Below are 14144 nucleotides of genomic sequence, written 5' to 3' on the forward strand. Positions count from 1 at the left end.
CCCTACAGGAGAGGTGCTTCATTCCTCTGATCATTGTTGTGGTCCTCTTCTTTACCTGCTCCAACAAGTCTGCATCATTCCTGTTCTTTGGGCACCAGAGCTGGATCCAGTGGCCTGTGTATCAGGTTTTCTTCCTAGTCTAAGGACCAGAGTCACAGTCTGACCTTTCATGTTCACTTCTCTGTCTTTTGTTTCTTTTATTTAAAATATGGACACTAATGCTCATTCAGTTTTGCAGAATACCTAGAAATCTTAAGAGGTAAAGTGCTAGATACTGCTTAGTGAATTTGTGCTAGTGTACTGCCACTAACTCCAGCTTTTGTGGGACTTGCTTTACATCCTCACAGTCCTTCAATCTATAATCAAAGGGAATAATATAATGGACCACAGAATTTCCTGAATACTTTTTACTATGAGCATCTCAAGAAAAAGAGCTGGTCTTGGTTTGAAAATTACTGGGGATGCGGAACTAACTGGCCACAGTCCTTGGTAACTGAAATTTTGCACTGTTGCAATTTTGAAGCTTATCCCTGTTTTGAACAAGCTTTATCTGATTTTATGACCCCTGTAGTTTTCATTTATTTTTTCCAAAGCAGTTCCTAGTCTTAGGCATAGTTCATAGTTCTTAGTCATAGGCTTCTTCCAGGTAAGAGGTATGTCTCTTCTCAGGATACTTTTGAATTTTATTTGAATTACCAACATCTCATTGTTCATATGAGGATCAGACACAAACTGTGGTTCAGTAGTGCTGTGAATTGTTTTAGAACTGAGAAATACCAGACAGAGGCCCAAGTTCTGAACTAATAAAAACCCCATTCAAACTTATAAGAAATGTTTTGCTGGGTTAATTCTGAGAAGGCAGGTTCCATATCAGCTCATGTATCACCTCTCTGCTTTGCCAGGACTTAATGCCATATCAGAAATCATCTGTTCTCTCATAGCTGGCATAACACCAAATAAAAGCATAAAGAGTGCATACATTCCCTTGTGTACTCTGGCTATTTCAACAGAAAAGTGATTGTGTATCCCTGACTGATCCGGATCGGATTTATACTGTAAGATGATTTAATAGCAGACATCTATACTATTAATGAGCATGAAACCGCCATACTGTTCCAGTACTAGTTGTAGTGGCTCTAAATAAAAGAAATTATAAAACACCCTCCTTACACATCCCAAGGTCATGCTAGCCCTTTTGGTAACACTGTAAACTTGCCGTTTACATTCTGTTAACTACTCAGCACAACCTCCAGATATTTTTCAAACAATGCTTTCTACAGCAGTTTCCATTTCTCCATATTTTGTTCCCAGCTGCAGAGCTTTACAGCTAGGCCTTGTGAAAGGTATGTTGCTTGCCTGTTCCCACATTACCACATGATCCTTATTACTATGAGTGAGATTGTTTCACTCTTGTGAGCCTTAAAGCTAAGCATTTTACCAGTGTTTGCTATCCACACTTCATCTGTAGTCAGTGAAGGAAGTCCTACCTTAGGATTGAATGAATCTTCCCCTGGAGGTCCCACTTTTAATACCATAGACCTAGATCTGACTTTTGTGGCAGATGAGGACCTTCTGACAATAGCCTTGTATTTTCCCAATTATCTGATAAAACTATTTCATACCGAAGCCAACAGGTAAGTAATGAATTCTCAAAGGTTAGCTCATATCACAGTAACTATCACCCAAACAAATGTCAATGAGCTTCGTACTGGCTGTCAGAGACTGGCCACTCATTGAGGATGAAAAGAAAAGATGTTTGTGCTCTTGGCTGGGTAGAACTGGTTAACTAGCAGGAGAGGAATATGTGCTATCCCACGAATTCAGAAATTGGCTTGTTGATAAGCAAGAAACTTGAAAACTCAATTTCTAGCACTATAATTACAAGACCAACACAGGCAATTTGGGAATCAAGATAAAAATGAAACATGATGAAGGTATCACAAGGGTGGTACCTGCTGGAATCGAATATCCAGATCAAAAGTGATCGGCTCTCTAGGATTGCAGACCACAGGGAGGCTGTACTCCTGATGTGGAGCAGTGGTGCAAGCTATCAGCTTCACAGTGTATGTTCCAGAATAGTCTCGAACCTGAAGAGAGAGAGAGAGAGCTGTTTCACCAACATCCTAACTAACAGGCTGGGGTAAGAGAAGACACAGTGAAGGCTGAGGTTTTACCGCAAAATCTGAAACAAAGCTCCACTGCTGTACTGGCTGGTTGTAGGTTGGCTCACTTCGGGTAAGGCTGAGGCTAAATGTCAGGCCAGGGTGATCAGCTGACAGAACCATGGAAGCTAGAGATGAAGCTAGAAACATGCCAAGAGACAGATTTGTCACCTTCAGTGTTTCACTAAAAGCTCTCAGAGCCTGGAAAACATTCCCAATAATTAATAAACCATGATGCCATGGTTGATGTTAACACCTCTACATGGCACTGGGTTTTATTAACTCAAACTAACAAAACCAATTACAGTCAACATAGCTAGGCCCTCTTGATTCCTGTTCAAGTGTCTATTAAACAGTTGCTTTTCGGCTACACAACCAGAACTGTCTGAAGATGAAATTTAACATATAGGCAAACCAGTGAGAGCAGAATGGTAAAGATCTATAATCCCTCCTGTTTTAAACTTGAAATGCCAGTGCAGGGAACACAAAATAATTTCTCTTAGCAGCCTAACTTTTTCAGCTCTGCCTGATATGCAAAATTTAACATGCTTGAGGACAGTTGATAAAAAGCACTACGAAGGAGTTTTATAGGTTAATAAAACTGTGTTAAACTAAAATTATTTTTTCCCTTCTCATTATTTTTCAGAAGATTTAATTTAGCTAGATAATCTTTTCCATGGCTGGCATTCATGCTCAGATTTATGTCTGTAGACAGAGTCTTACACCTGGGATTATTGTGAATAAAGGCAGTAGGGTTTAAGCAGATTAAATTGCAGAATCAGGTCCTTAAGCAATGACTAATGGTGGTGAGAATGTTCTATTAACAGAGTGATACAATAATCACACAAGACATTTTCTTACTGTCTGAAAAAGATCTAAATAACCTAGAAAGGGTTCAAGTTAGAAAAGAAATTTTAAAGCTAAGTTCCTAGGTTAATTTAAGTAAATAGCAAATGATAACTTCTGGATTAAAAACATGTATTTATTTATAGATCCCTAGTGGACAGAATAGCCCAGATCTTACTCTTTCATAAATCAGGCTCTTGATCAAGTAGAACTATCTGCTCTCCATCAGATTCATGCATATTTTATGAAGTTTGATAATCTGAATACAGTCACCAATGGCAAGTAACAAATCCTTATCTGAGAGCACAGTACACAAAACAAGCAGTAGTAGAACTAAGAAAAATTAATGGTGCAAAATTCGGGAGGGGTGTCTTTGCTTTTATAGTACTGCTAAAGTGTAGATTAAGCTTACCAGGATGGGACATCACAAACAGACCATGAAACCGGGCTTCAGTCTTGAAGTTCACCACCAAGCGTCCCTCTTCACTGATACGCATGCTGGTTGGGTAAAGGGAACCTGGTGGCAGAAGCCAATTCACAAGGTTTATTCTGCTTGCAGATGACAAATAAATCACACTTCTACAAAACACCAGTCCTACTCTTTCATTTCTCCTTGTCATGTCAGCTGTTTGGGAGGGGGCCTGCTGGTATCTTTCAGATTGTCTCAAGATTAATCTTAAGCAAAAATGTACACAGTGGGGCCCAGAGTTTTCACCATGCTTCATGGTGACATTCACTAGATCTCTAGAAGGAAGAATACTTTTGTTTTCACGAAGTATTCAAGGTGGCTGCTGCCAATGAAAGATGCTTCAGGGACTCTCTTTATTAGTGTCTTTATTAGTTGTCACAAGGCAGCACCCTTCAGCATTTAGTTGTAGTGGCTGTTTTAGCTTCCATGGCAATCTGCTTGCTGGTGCTTGAATCTGTGGAACACATTGCAACGATATCTGGCATGAATATGGTCCAAAACGTGGGCCCAATATTTCCTAATCTCAGGTTACCACGTCTTGTGTGTATGTCAGAGGTGGTTTATAGCTGTAGTTTGCAGCCACATCCCTTTTTCTCTAGAGTTCTGCAAAGCTGAGTTCATGTGTTTCCTTCAGTGCTTCCTTCCAGAGAGCCAGTGATGTGCCACTATTCTGGCTGCCAGGAGCAGGAAGGAAATGGGAATGTTCCTCCATTAATGTGTCAGAAATCTAACACACTCACCAACCTGCACGTATACCACCTGTATAGATGTAAGTATAAACCACGTGTACCAATCATATTTGCTGGTGTGTTAGAAATATGCTTGGTATATGACTTACGACTTTTGAAGACCTTGACTGCTTTACAGTTTAGCGTAAAATTTATGTAGAACAATTATTTGCATCTAGAGGCATAGTAATAAACTGCTAACTAGTTAACCTTATCCATCCCAGAAAAAAAACACAACAGTTGCTCATTGTGCAAGGCTGTTGAGTGAGGAAATACTGCCCAAACCAGACTGGGATATGCTGGGGGTCTACCCTCCACTACCCTCACTATGTTTGTCATGTGTTTTGTGCTGGCTGTTCCAAAGGGAGCTGCCAGTGTTCAGCATCTCCAAAGACCTGGCCATCAGCTTCTTAAAAAGAGAAATAAAAAATTAAAGCATTAACAATGAGAAAATGGTGGCTGGCATAGTTGTGCCACTGGGGATAACGGCTGAGACAGAGGATTAGATCTGGTTGTTATTCAGTGACTGATACATCATATGATTTGTGGCATGTGGCTTATTCTTTAGGGAGGGCACGACGTGTGCTTCGTTCTTCATGTACTGAAGATTCCCCTTGCCCCTCCTTATTTCCTGCTCTTAACATGAGGGCAGAAAAGGCATGGCAATAACTTCTGTAGTTCCCATACATAGTTTGCAGAAAAAAACCCGTGGTTTTATGTTCACTGGAGTCCTGAAATTGTGTAAATGTTCATACATAATCACAGCTGATGCCCGTATTCTACCTTATGCTGAGCCAGATATGGAACACCTTAATGCTGGGAAATACTAAGTAAATTTGTATAAATAGAACAAAGCAGCATATAGGTGTAGCTATACATTTTAATCTTTCACAGATATACGCATGTCACTATTTTAAAAAAATAATTTAACTTTTTGCAAAGGTAAGTTTTGTAATGACAGAATTTGATTTGTTGACTAATTAGAGTTATAAACATTTATTGACAGCATCTATCACGTTTAAAGAACATTTTACAGTTTACTATGCTAACACAATAGGCTGCTATACCTATTATATGTTTCTGTATCTTCTGAATGTTTCACAATTAATGTTTTTAAAATATCAAGTGTTTCTGAAACTGTATATTCACAGCCAAAGAAAAAAATCACAGAAAAGTCTCAGCTTTTCTTCATTGAAATGCAAATGTCTTGTGCGGTAACAGAACATGAACACATAATGAACCTTGAGGATCTGAGCAGAAATAAATGTGCTAATTTTTGCACATGCACTTCAAACATAACTAGACAGTTATCTTTCTTTGCAACAAAAGAAATTATGTGAACTTTACATGGATTTTATAAACACCCTGTGACCTACTATTATTTTTTTTGAGTATGAGAATGATTGAAAAACCATCCTACTGTGTGCAAATTATACTCTTAGTTAACAGAACGAGTTCGATGCAAAGAAATTCACCACTCACCTTGGAGCTCTGCTTCAGGTGGGCTACCGATCCCATCCTTCCACAGGATGGCAGTGTCATACACAAAAGTCAGCCGGAGCTCTGACTGTAGGTCGAAATGCTGCCAGCCTCCTACACCCACCGGAGAGTGGAAAACATAAGAGACATACAAGGGGACCCTCAGCGTGACATAGGACTGTACAAGGTTGAGAACCTATAAAAAAGAAAGTTACGTATTAAGGTTAGTGGTTATGAAAGGCTGCACTGTAGAGGTAATCCTACCTGAGAAGACAGAACTTGAAATAATTTGACTGAATAAACTTACCTTATTTTGCAAAATACAGATGAAGTACAGAACACAACATTTCAATGGATTTTAGCTGGGCTTACATCCCTTCAGGTTCCTTTGTTTCGTATTTCAAATGGAATATGCGTTCTGGCAAAACATAAACTCCTCCATTTTGACTCATCATTTTTGTTTAGCTTTTTAAGTACATAAACAAGGTGGCTACAAGGTGGCAATTTTTCAAATACAACTTTGCATTTGCTCTGTCTTTACACCTTACCCAGCTCTTTTGGTTACATTCTTATGTTACTATTCTGTAAGAACCTCTTCTGGAAGACCTTGAACTTGCTTAGATGTCATTGCAAGACTGAGCCCTTGGGCTGTACTAAATTAATCTTTGGCATTATTTCTTCAAATTGAACTGTTTATCATTGTGTGGAAGAACTAAAAATAGTATGCAAGTTGATATACATTTTAAAGCAGATCTTCTGTGCGGATATTGCACAAATTGTACAATACTGTAATTGTACAATATTGTAATTATAGCATTGTAACTACTATCAGTCAGGTAAATACATATTCTCTATACATACTTTGATGAAAAAAGTTAAGAACAGTGTCAGTAAACTATCACCTCTTAAGATAGGTCTTACATGATACATGACTCCAAACTCTTCTGAAGAGACTTTACACTTATGCTTTGTTACAAATACTTTTTCATTTACATCTCTAATTAGAAACATCCTGTCTAGATACTCCTAAAACATTCTGGATTTTCTTAGAAAGACGCAGAAGGAAAGGCATTGAGTTCATCTCCCACCAGGAAACTTTTCAAAGGCATAAATGGTGTTGCACTCTCATTTACTTCCGATAGAGATTGCATAGGTAAATTTGTACATCTGAACATTTCTCTGGAGTGATTACCTCACAGACTTTTAAAGAGTGCTTTGCACTATTAAAAAAACCCAACATTCAAAAAACTTTACAAGCTGTGTAAAAACCAAACTGTTTCTGGGTTCACTTCATGGCATGTCAGGGGGCTGAATGTCCATTGCCTTACAGCTGCTTTACATTTCCAAATGCCAGACTAAACTTTTATTAATACTATGAAACCACAAATTCACTGCCTGCACTGACTAAATACTCTGAACTAATTAAGGAGTCCATTATGGCAAATGTTCATAATTGCCACAACTCACTTTCGTGTAGAACATTCCTTGATCTACACACTATGATACCAAAACCTTTTTCACTTAGTTTGCATCGTTCCATAAAATGTTTCAGCATTTTGAAAGTAGAAAGCCTGGAAACACACACAGTATCATGCAGTAAAGCAGCCTGGTGGATAATGTGAGATGCTACAACAATAGATAATTTTATATTAATGCTTCTTTGCTAATCTTACATACAACACAGTAAAAAATGTCTATTCAGAACAACAACAACAAAAAAGGCTTTCTTCTCTATGTGTATGACAAATTGAAGGTAGACAAAAATACTATTCTTGAAGACCATTTAATTCGCAAGTTTATATTTGGAATACCTGCATGGATATCTAAGCAATTATTTCAGACATGGATTTGCTAAATGGTTGCAAATAACAACACAGAGTTCTCACTTCTATTAAATATAGATATAGATATAGGTATATATAGCTATGATGTAACCCTACAGTGCCTTCCAGAAGTAACAGAGTAGCCTCAAACATTTGTTTTTTCCTGGAACAGTATCAAGAACTGAATGCATTTGGTAGCATAACAAATGTGTTACTATTGATAAGTCATCTCAGATAAATTATGTTGGCCTTTCTCTGTGTTTTTGTTCTACATCTGCATGTTGTACAGTAAAAATCAGGCACTGAAGTCAAAGATCTGAAATCCCATTTGTTTATGAGGAAGACACAAAGGTATGTGGAAGAAGATTTAATGCATGTCCCCTATACTCTTTAAAAGGGACATACATAATGCTTAATGATAATGTAGAGGAGGATTGGAGTATCAGGGAGAATGTAATGACCTTGATGACTGGAATAACAGAAGCAAGATGAAATTTTATAGCTTAAAGTATAATGTAATAGAAAATAGTGACAGGGATTTATAGTAGAAATGAAAGGCGTTGGGAAGAAACAATAGAGGGGAAAAGAGATTTTGGCATGTGAGTTGATCACATCATAACTACGACCTTCCTGCCCTCTCCATGTGATATGATCCTAAGATAAACTGAGGTATGAGGTGGAAATGAGAAGCACGCATGCCATTATACAGAGCACTAGTGAGAGCTTATCTGAAACAGCTTTGATCATCCATGCTTGAAAAAGCCTAATTTGCATTGTAGACTGTAGAAAAAGAAATCAACATAATCACAGGAACAGCAAAACTATCTGATGAGAAGAGAGTAAAATACCTGGGTTGTTTAGCCTAGTACAACAAAGGCTGTCTATACATGTCAGGAGATGAACAGTGGAGAAGGGCCACTGATGATGAAAGATGGTGCTGACAGGGGAACAAATAGCTATACAATGGCCATGACAAATACAGCCCAGAAAACAGATTAATTTCTAGCCTTCAGTGTGGTGGCATTCACCAAGAATAGTGAGGCCATGCAATCCTATTAATTTTTAGGTAAGTTTACTAGTGCTGGAACTACCTCATATAGAGACTTAAGGGAGTAGCCTGGACTGAATGATCCAGAAATCCCTTTCTAGTTCAGTATCTTGCATCACCTCAATTTTTTGCAAAGCTTTTACTGGTTTTCAAGTACAAGGTATCATCAGCTATGCACGTATATACTGTGCACAGAGCAATCCATTAGTGGGGTCTGCAAACCAAATTTTAAGATTTTCTTGCCACCCATTCAACGGGATCAGAGGGCTGGAGCACCTCTCCTGTGAAGGCAGGATGAGAGAGTTGGGATTGATCAGCCTGGAGAAGGGTCTGGGGAGACCTTATAGCAGTCTTCCATTACCTGAAGGGAGGAGGGACTTTTTTAAAAGGTATGTAGTAATAGCACAAGGGGGAATGGTTTGAAGCCGGAAGTGGGTAGATTTAGGTTAGACATTAGGAAGAAATTCTTTAATGTGAGGGTAGTGAGACATTGGCACAGATTGCCCAGAGAAGTTGTGGACATCTCTTCCCTGGAAGTGTTTAAGGTCAGGTCGGATGGGGCTTTCAGCAACCTGGTCTAGTGAGAGGTGTCCCTGTCCATGGCAGAAGGAGTAGAGCTAGATGATTTTTAAGGTCTCTTCCAACCCAAATCATTCTATGATCATAGTTTGAGTGGGCTTGACCCATTTTTACTGGTGGAAATCTGCACGTAGGATCCATTCTTGGGAAACTTTGCTTGAAACACTGCTCTTTGGCCATACATTACCACCACTTTGAGGGAATATCTGAAACCATGGTGCCAAAGAATTTACTCCATTTCTAGGATCCTAGAATTTAGAAGGTTCTCTTTTGGCAAAATCCTTAAGAGATGTCTGGGCAGGAGGGCTGCTTGCTCCAGGCTAGAAATGTATTAATGTACACATTAATGTTTTATACATGTTTTTATATAATGTACATATTAATATGTACATTTATTAAATATACACATTTAAAAATATTTTTATACAATATGCACGTTGAAGTTTTCATGCACACAAACCCTTTCTCAGGTACTCCTGGATTTGCAGGTGTGAAGGAAAACCTACACTGCTGAAAGCTGGAGAATTACTGAATAAATAGTTCTCTTTCTTTTAATAGTAAATTAAAATTTACAAGGCCTTCTCATTTCTTGCTGAAAAAGAAAAATACTATGAGGGGAAAACTAGTCTTCAGCAGGCAGAAAAATCACAAGACATGGTATATGAAATACAGAGGATCTTACAGATAGAATAAAAATAAGAAAAAAAAAAGGAAATTAACTGCAGAGCAAAACTATGTAAGTGAGCAGAACTCCTCAGCAAATGTATTGATGGAATGTGTGTGACAGATGGAGGACTCTTACTTCTCTAGCCCTCTTAATAAGGCTGTTTAGTTGAACATGAGAAAACATTCTTTCCATTGAGTTATCTTTATTTCCCAGCACAGCCTGCAAAGCCTTTTGAAAGTAGCCAGCTGTTCATATTTTATCTCCCTGTGACATTGGTGAAACCAAAATGGTAACTTAGAGCTGTGTAAGGGTGGGATCAGCTTAGCTGCTGTGGAGAGACAGAACAGGTGCATTATCAATCTATGCATCCTATGCACAGGAGATTTTAACAGCTGTGCTGACAAAATCATATTAATTAACATTAGTTTGAAACAATAATAACTGGGAGTGACTTTTTAACCTTTTGATACCAGTAGAGAAATACAGACTACAGCCACACCTGAGCTGAATTGAGGAAATTGTGTCTAACACTCTGTGACAGTGGCAGGTCTGAAGAACCTGAGAAGATGGAAGACAAAAATTGTTCCAGGCAGGACACAGAATCTCAAAGTTAATATCTGAAAAAAATGTAGATTACAAATCATCCAAATAGCTCATGTCAAAATTAATGTGCGTGAGGGAAGAACATAATTTCAACTGAACAATGATAAAAGAAGAGGAGCATCCTACATTTCCTTTGCAAGACAGAAGATTATCACAGAGTGTAAGGTCTATTTCTGAACACTGACAGTTCCCATTTAAAACTTGTGAAATATTAATGGGAGTTTCTATAGGTGCTCTCCTTTTGTTCCCATTTCTGATACAAACTGTCAACCTCAATTAAGTTTAAAAAAAAAAAAAAGTTTGAGAATCTGTCATGTAACAAGAGAGAATATTTACAACAGAAAATATTTTCAGTTAAGGCTTCAGGGCATGCATTCTGCTCTACATTTATATTGTATTTTCTTTAGCTGGCTTACACTTCCAGAGGGCAGGGCAGTGTGTGTGTGTGCACTGTTAGTACTGACACAATCAGAAATAGAAATAACACAAGTTCATGTTTTATATTGCATCTCCCAATGAAACAACCTCTCCATGAAAACTGTAGCCCTCCAAATTATCCTAAGCCTTATTTTCTATTGCATTTACTTGCTATGTCTGTAAATTTGAGTCACACAAGCTTAACAATGTTATCAATTAAGTGTTTACACAACAATATAGTAACCTAAGATTTGGCTCCAAGAAGGCACACAGCCAGGTGGGTCACAGGTGAAATGCAAAGCAGGTTTGTTTAAAGAAGTCTGAATGGAGAGAAGAATGCAATACAGCCAGCTCCTTGAAATGTTTAACCTCTGACTTTGTTACACAGCTGGTGCATTAATTTTATAATATTTTTTTCCTCACAGCACTTACTAAATGCATGTGTTTGCAGCTGGAGAAAAAAAATGTTTGACTTGTTAGTGAGCTTCCATGTCAAAGGACTACAAGTTGCAGGGTTTTCTTAAACTCAGTTGTTACTGCTCAATTGAACGTAAAAATCTGAAAACAGACATTTCATTTTACTTGCATTTTACAGCTTCTAGTGAGATTTTCAGAAAAGCTGAGTTTTCCATTTAAAGTATAATTTCAAGTAAAACTAGAACCAGTAAAGCTGGAAATACTCAGTTTCTGTGTAATAAAAAACCTCTGCAAGCTGTTTTGTATAAGCTGAGGCAATACATCAGTGATTTTAAAATCTGTTCTCAGATGGGATTTCCAAAGACCTCAATGCCATAACATGTGTGGTATAAACATGAATTGAACATATTGGAAGATTTTAATTTTTGGCCAGAAATAACTGGTTTTGTTGGAGAACAAAACAAACTGCTTGTCTATATTCAATTACACAAGCTTCAAGGTATCAATCTGTATGTTCAAATATTTTAATATATGTTCTTCATCTTCATGTTTCTTTCAAAGACTTACTTAACTAGCTGTTAATAAAATTGGTTTGAATGATAATTTCCTTGTTTCCTTATGCCAAGCCTGGGAATGAACTGGAACTAGGGAAAACAACATCTACAGATAAATACTTGGCCAGAACCACAGAGAAGCCTCCAGATGCCAAACTGTCTGGCTAGAGCGAACAGCTATAACAGTAGGAAATTACATGAAATGATACTTCACACTCTATCAAATACGTCTAGGCCAACACTTCAATATGTACTTTGTTAAAGCATAGTTGCTTGTTTTTCACTGTTTCACCTCTTAACTTCCTTTCAACAATATCTGTCATTGTTCTAGCACCTGCATCTTTAGAATGTGAGATGTCCGTAGTACTTGCCTCCCACAATGTCCCCATGAAGTAAAGTCCAACCTTAATCAATTGCCTGAAAATACAGGAATCCAGCCCTCAGGTAGATGGGTTCCACCTTTTTAAGGCCTATACATATCCAAAGGCAGGTAACAAATTTTTGGCTGTGACTGCAGATTGTCCAAAAGAAAACTGTTGCTGAAAACTTATCAAAGGTGACCTTAACTTTAACCAGAACAGAGCTATAATCCAGATTAATTAGCTCAAGGTAAAGAGGAGTAGGTCTTTATTTATCAATCTAAGTTCCTTAAACTGCACATCTAAATCCATATTTAGATATATAAATGCCTGATATTTCAGATGTGATCAATACGGGCAGACCCCAGGAGCAAAGCGTCAAGCTGCACACTGAAAGGAGGGCTGCATCTAACTCACGCAGGGTTTGCTCATGCACAGAGTAATTGAGAATGGGTCACAAGCAAAACGCCCCAGAGGAAGAACAAAAAAAAAAAAAAAAAAAAAAAACAAAGACCTTCTCTGTATGTATTATGACAGTTCATGAGTTCATGGGAACTGGCTAAGACAGCTGCGGACTGCAGCAAACACTAGGAGCACTGCCAGAACTAAACCAGCTGCAGGTCTTCCACCTCACTTCTTGCTGACTGAAGCTCATCTTCTTCCCCTGCCCTAGGAAGAGCTCCCATAAAGTGAAGGTTCACATCATACAAGATATTGCCAGTTGCATTTGTGAAATCTCTCTGAATCAATAGTGTTATCTTTGTTTGACCATACAGATACAGGGGAGAATCAGGAAAAGGAATTTTGAACTTAGAGATCTAGCCAAAATACCTGGCAAATTCAAGCTATTAAATTTACAGTGGTAGCAGGATGTGGTAAAAGTGGTTTTGTTATTTATCTGTTCTGTCTGTATAACAGAACTTAGGCTTGCTTTGTGTGCTAAAAAAACATGGTGAAAACCATAGCTGCCAGCTTTCCTCTCACAGAGGAGGATTATTAATTGTCCACTGAAGGAGAAAAAACCAACAATGGTGGCAACCACAGAGATAGGGCACTGACTGCCTCCCCTCCCAGCTGGAAAGGGTCATGTGAAGATAAAGACCAAACTTGGAGAAGAATTAAATGGAGGTGGGGGTAACAGAGAGGGCAGCGAAGCGCATACTGGCTGTGGGGCAATGCTTCACTGTTAGAAGTAATTCAGCTTGATATTTCACTTAACACACTGCAACCTTTTGGCCACAATCTACAATGCACTAGAGGATGACTTCAGCCGCAGTTTCATGGGTCTTATATCTCACATTCATCCCTCTCTGCTTTTAAATGAGAGATCTCACGTAATGCACATCAGGCTTCCACAGTTTAAAGCAAGTACAGGTCTCTTCCTTGGTCACATTATCATTTATGTATGTCCTCCACAATTGAATATACAGGTTCCTTTTATTTACTAAAATATAGGAAAGCTGCTTATTTTCTCCTCTGTTTATGTCCATATAGCCACATATAGGTTTTATTTAGACACACATTTCTCTAAACCAGCTATTCACCCTCTTCTCTGAAGGACACAAAAGTATTTAAAATGGAAAGGATTCAAACCAGCTCTTTCTTCACCTTCACTATGGGAGAAGTGGCTTGCATAGGTCACAGGACCAGAGGGCAGCTGCTTGGCAGCTGTGTCTGCTTGTGTGTTGTGTGGGAAATAATGTATGGCTGCATATTGCATGGGCATGAGGAGATAGCCAAGGGAAAGATGAGTTGAAGAAATGAAATCATTTAAAGAACAGTGAAGACTGCTGTCATTTTTATCATGTGGGAATGTGTAAGGTTTACATCCCACACTCACATGCCTTCCTCTCCCCTCTGACAGTGGAATGTGCCTGTCGGAGGATCTGCTTGTACCAGAGGGGCACTCTCAAGCAGATGCACTGACAGTGAGATTTCAACATCAAGGCAGAGACCTTGAATGTCTCTTTAACAGACAAGGAACCAGAACAGA

At 38.4% G+C, this 14144-nt stretch overlaps 1 protein-coding gene across 1 annotated transcript in view; it reads right to left on the reverse strand.

Moving 5' to 3' along the window:
- FREM2 (FRAS1 related extracellular matrix protein 2) overlaps positions 1-14144 on the reverse strand; it is a 135347-nt gene that overhangs the window by 8037 nt on the left and 113166 nt on the right. Inside the window, exons 18-21 of the mRNA XM_009998366.1 lie at positions 5688-5880; positions 3421-3525; positions 2175-2302; positions 1953-2087 (exon numbers count right to left, since the gene is read on the reverse strand). Of these exons, the coding sequence (XP_009996668.1) occupies positions 1953-2087; positions 2175-2302; positions 3421-3525; positions 5688-5880 (561 nt within the window). The remainder of the gene's footprint in view (positions 1-1952; positions 2088-2174; positions 2303-3420; positions 3526-5687; positions 5881-14144) is intronic.

Source organism: Chaetura pelagica, unplaced genomic scaffold (assembly GCF_000747805.2).
Source record: "Chaetura pelagica isolate M959 unplaced genomic scaffold, ChaPel_1.0 scaffold105, whole genome shotgun sequence".
In the NCBI taxonomy this organism is placed as follows: domain Eukaryota; kingdom Metazoa; phylum Chordata; class Aves; order Apodiformes; family Apodidae; genus Chaetura; species Chaetura pelagica.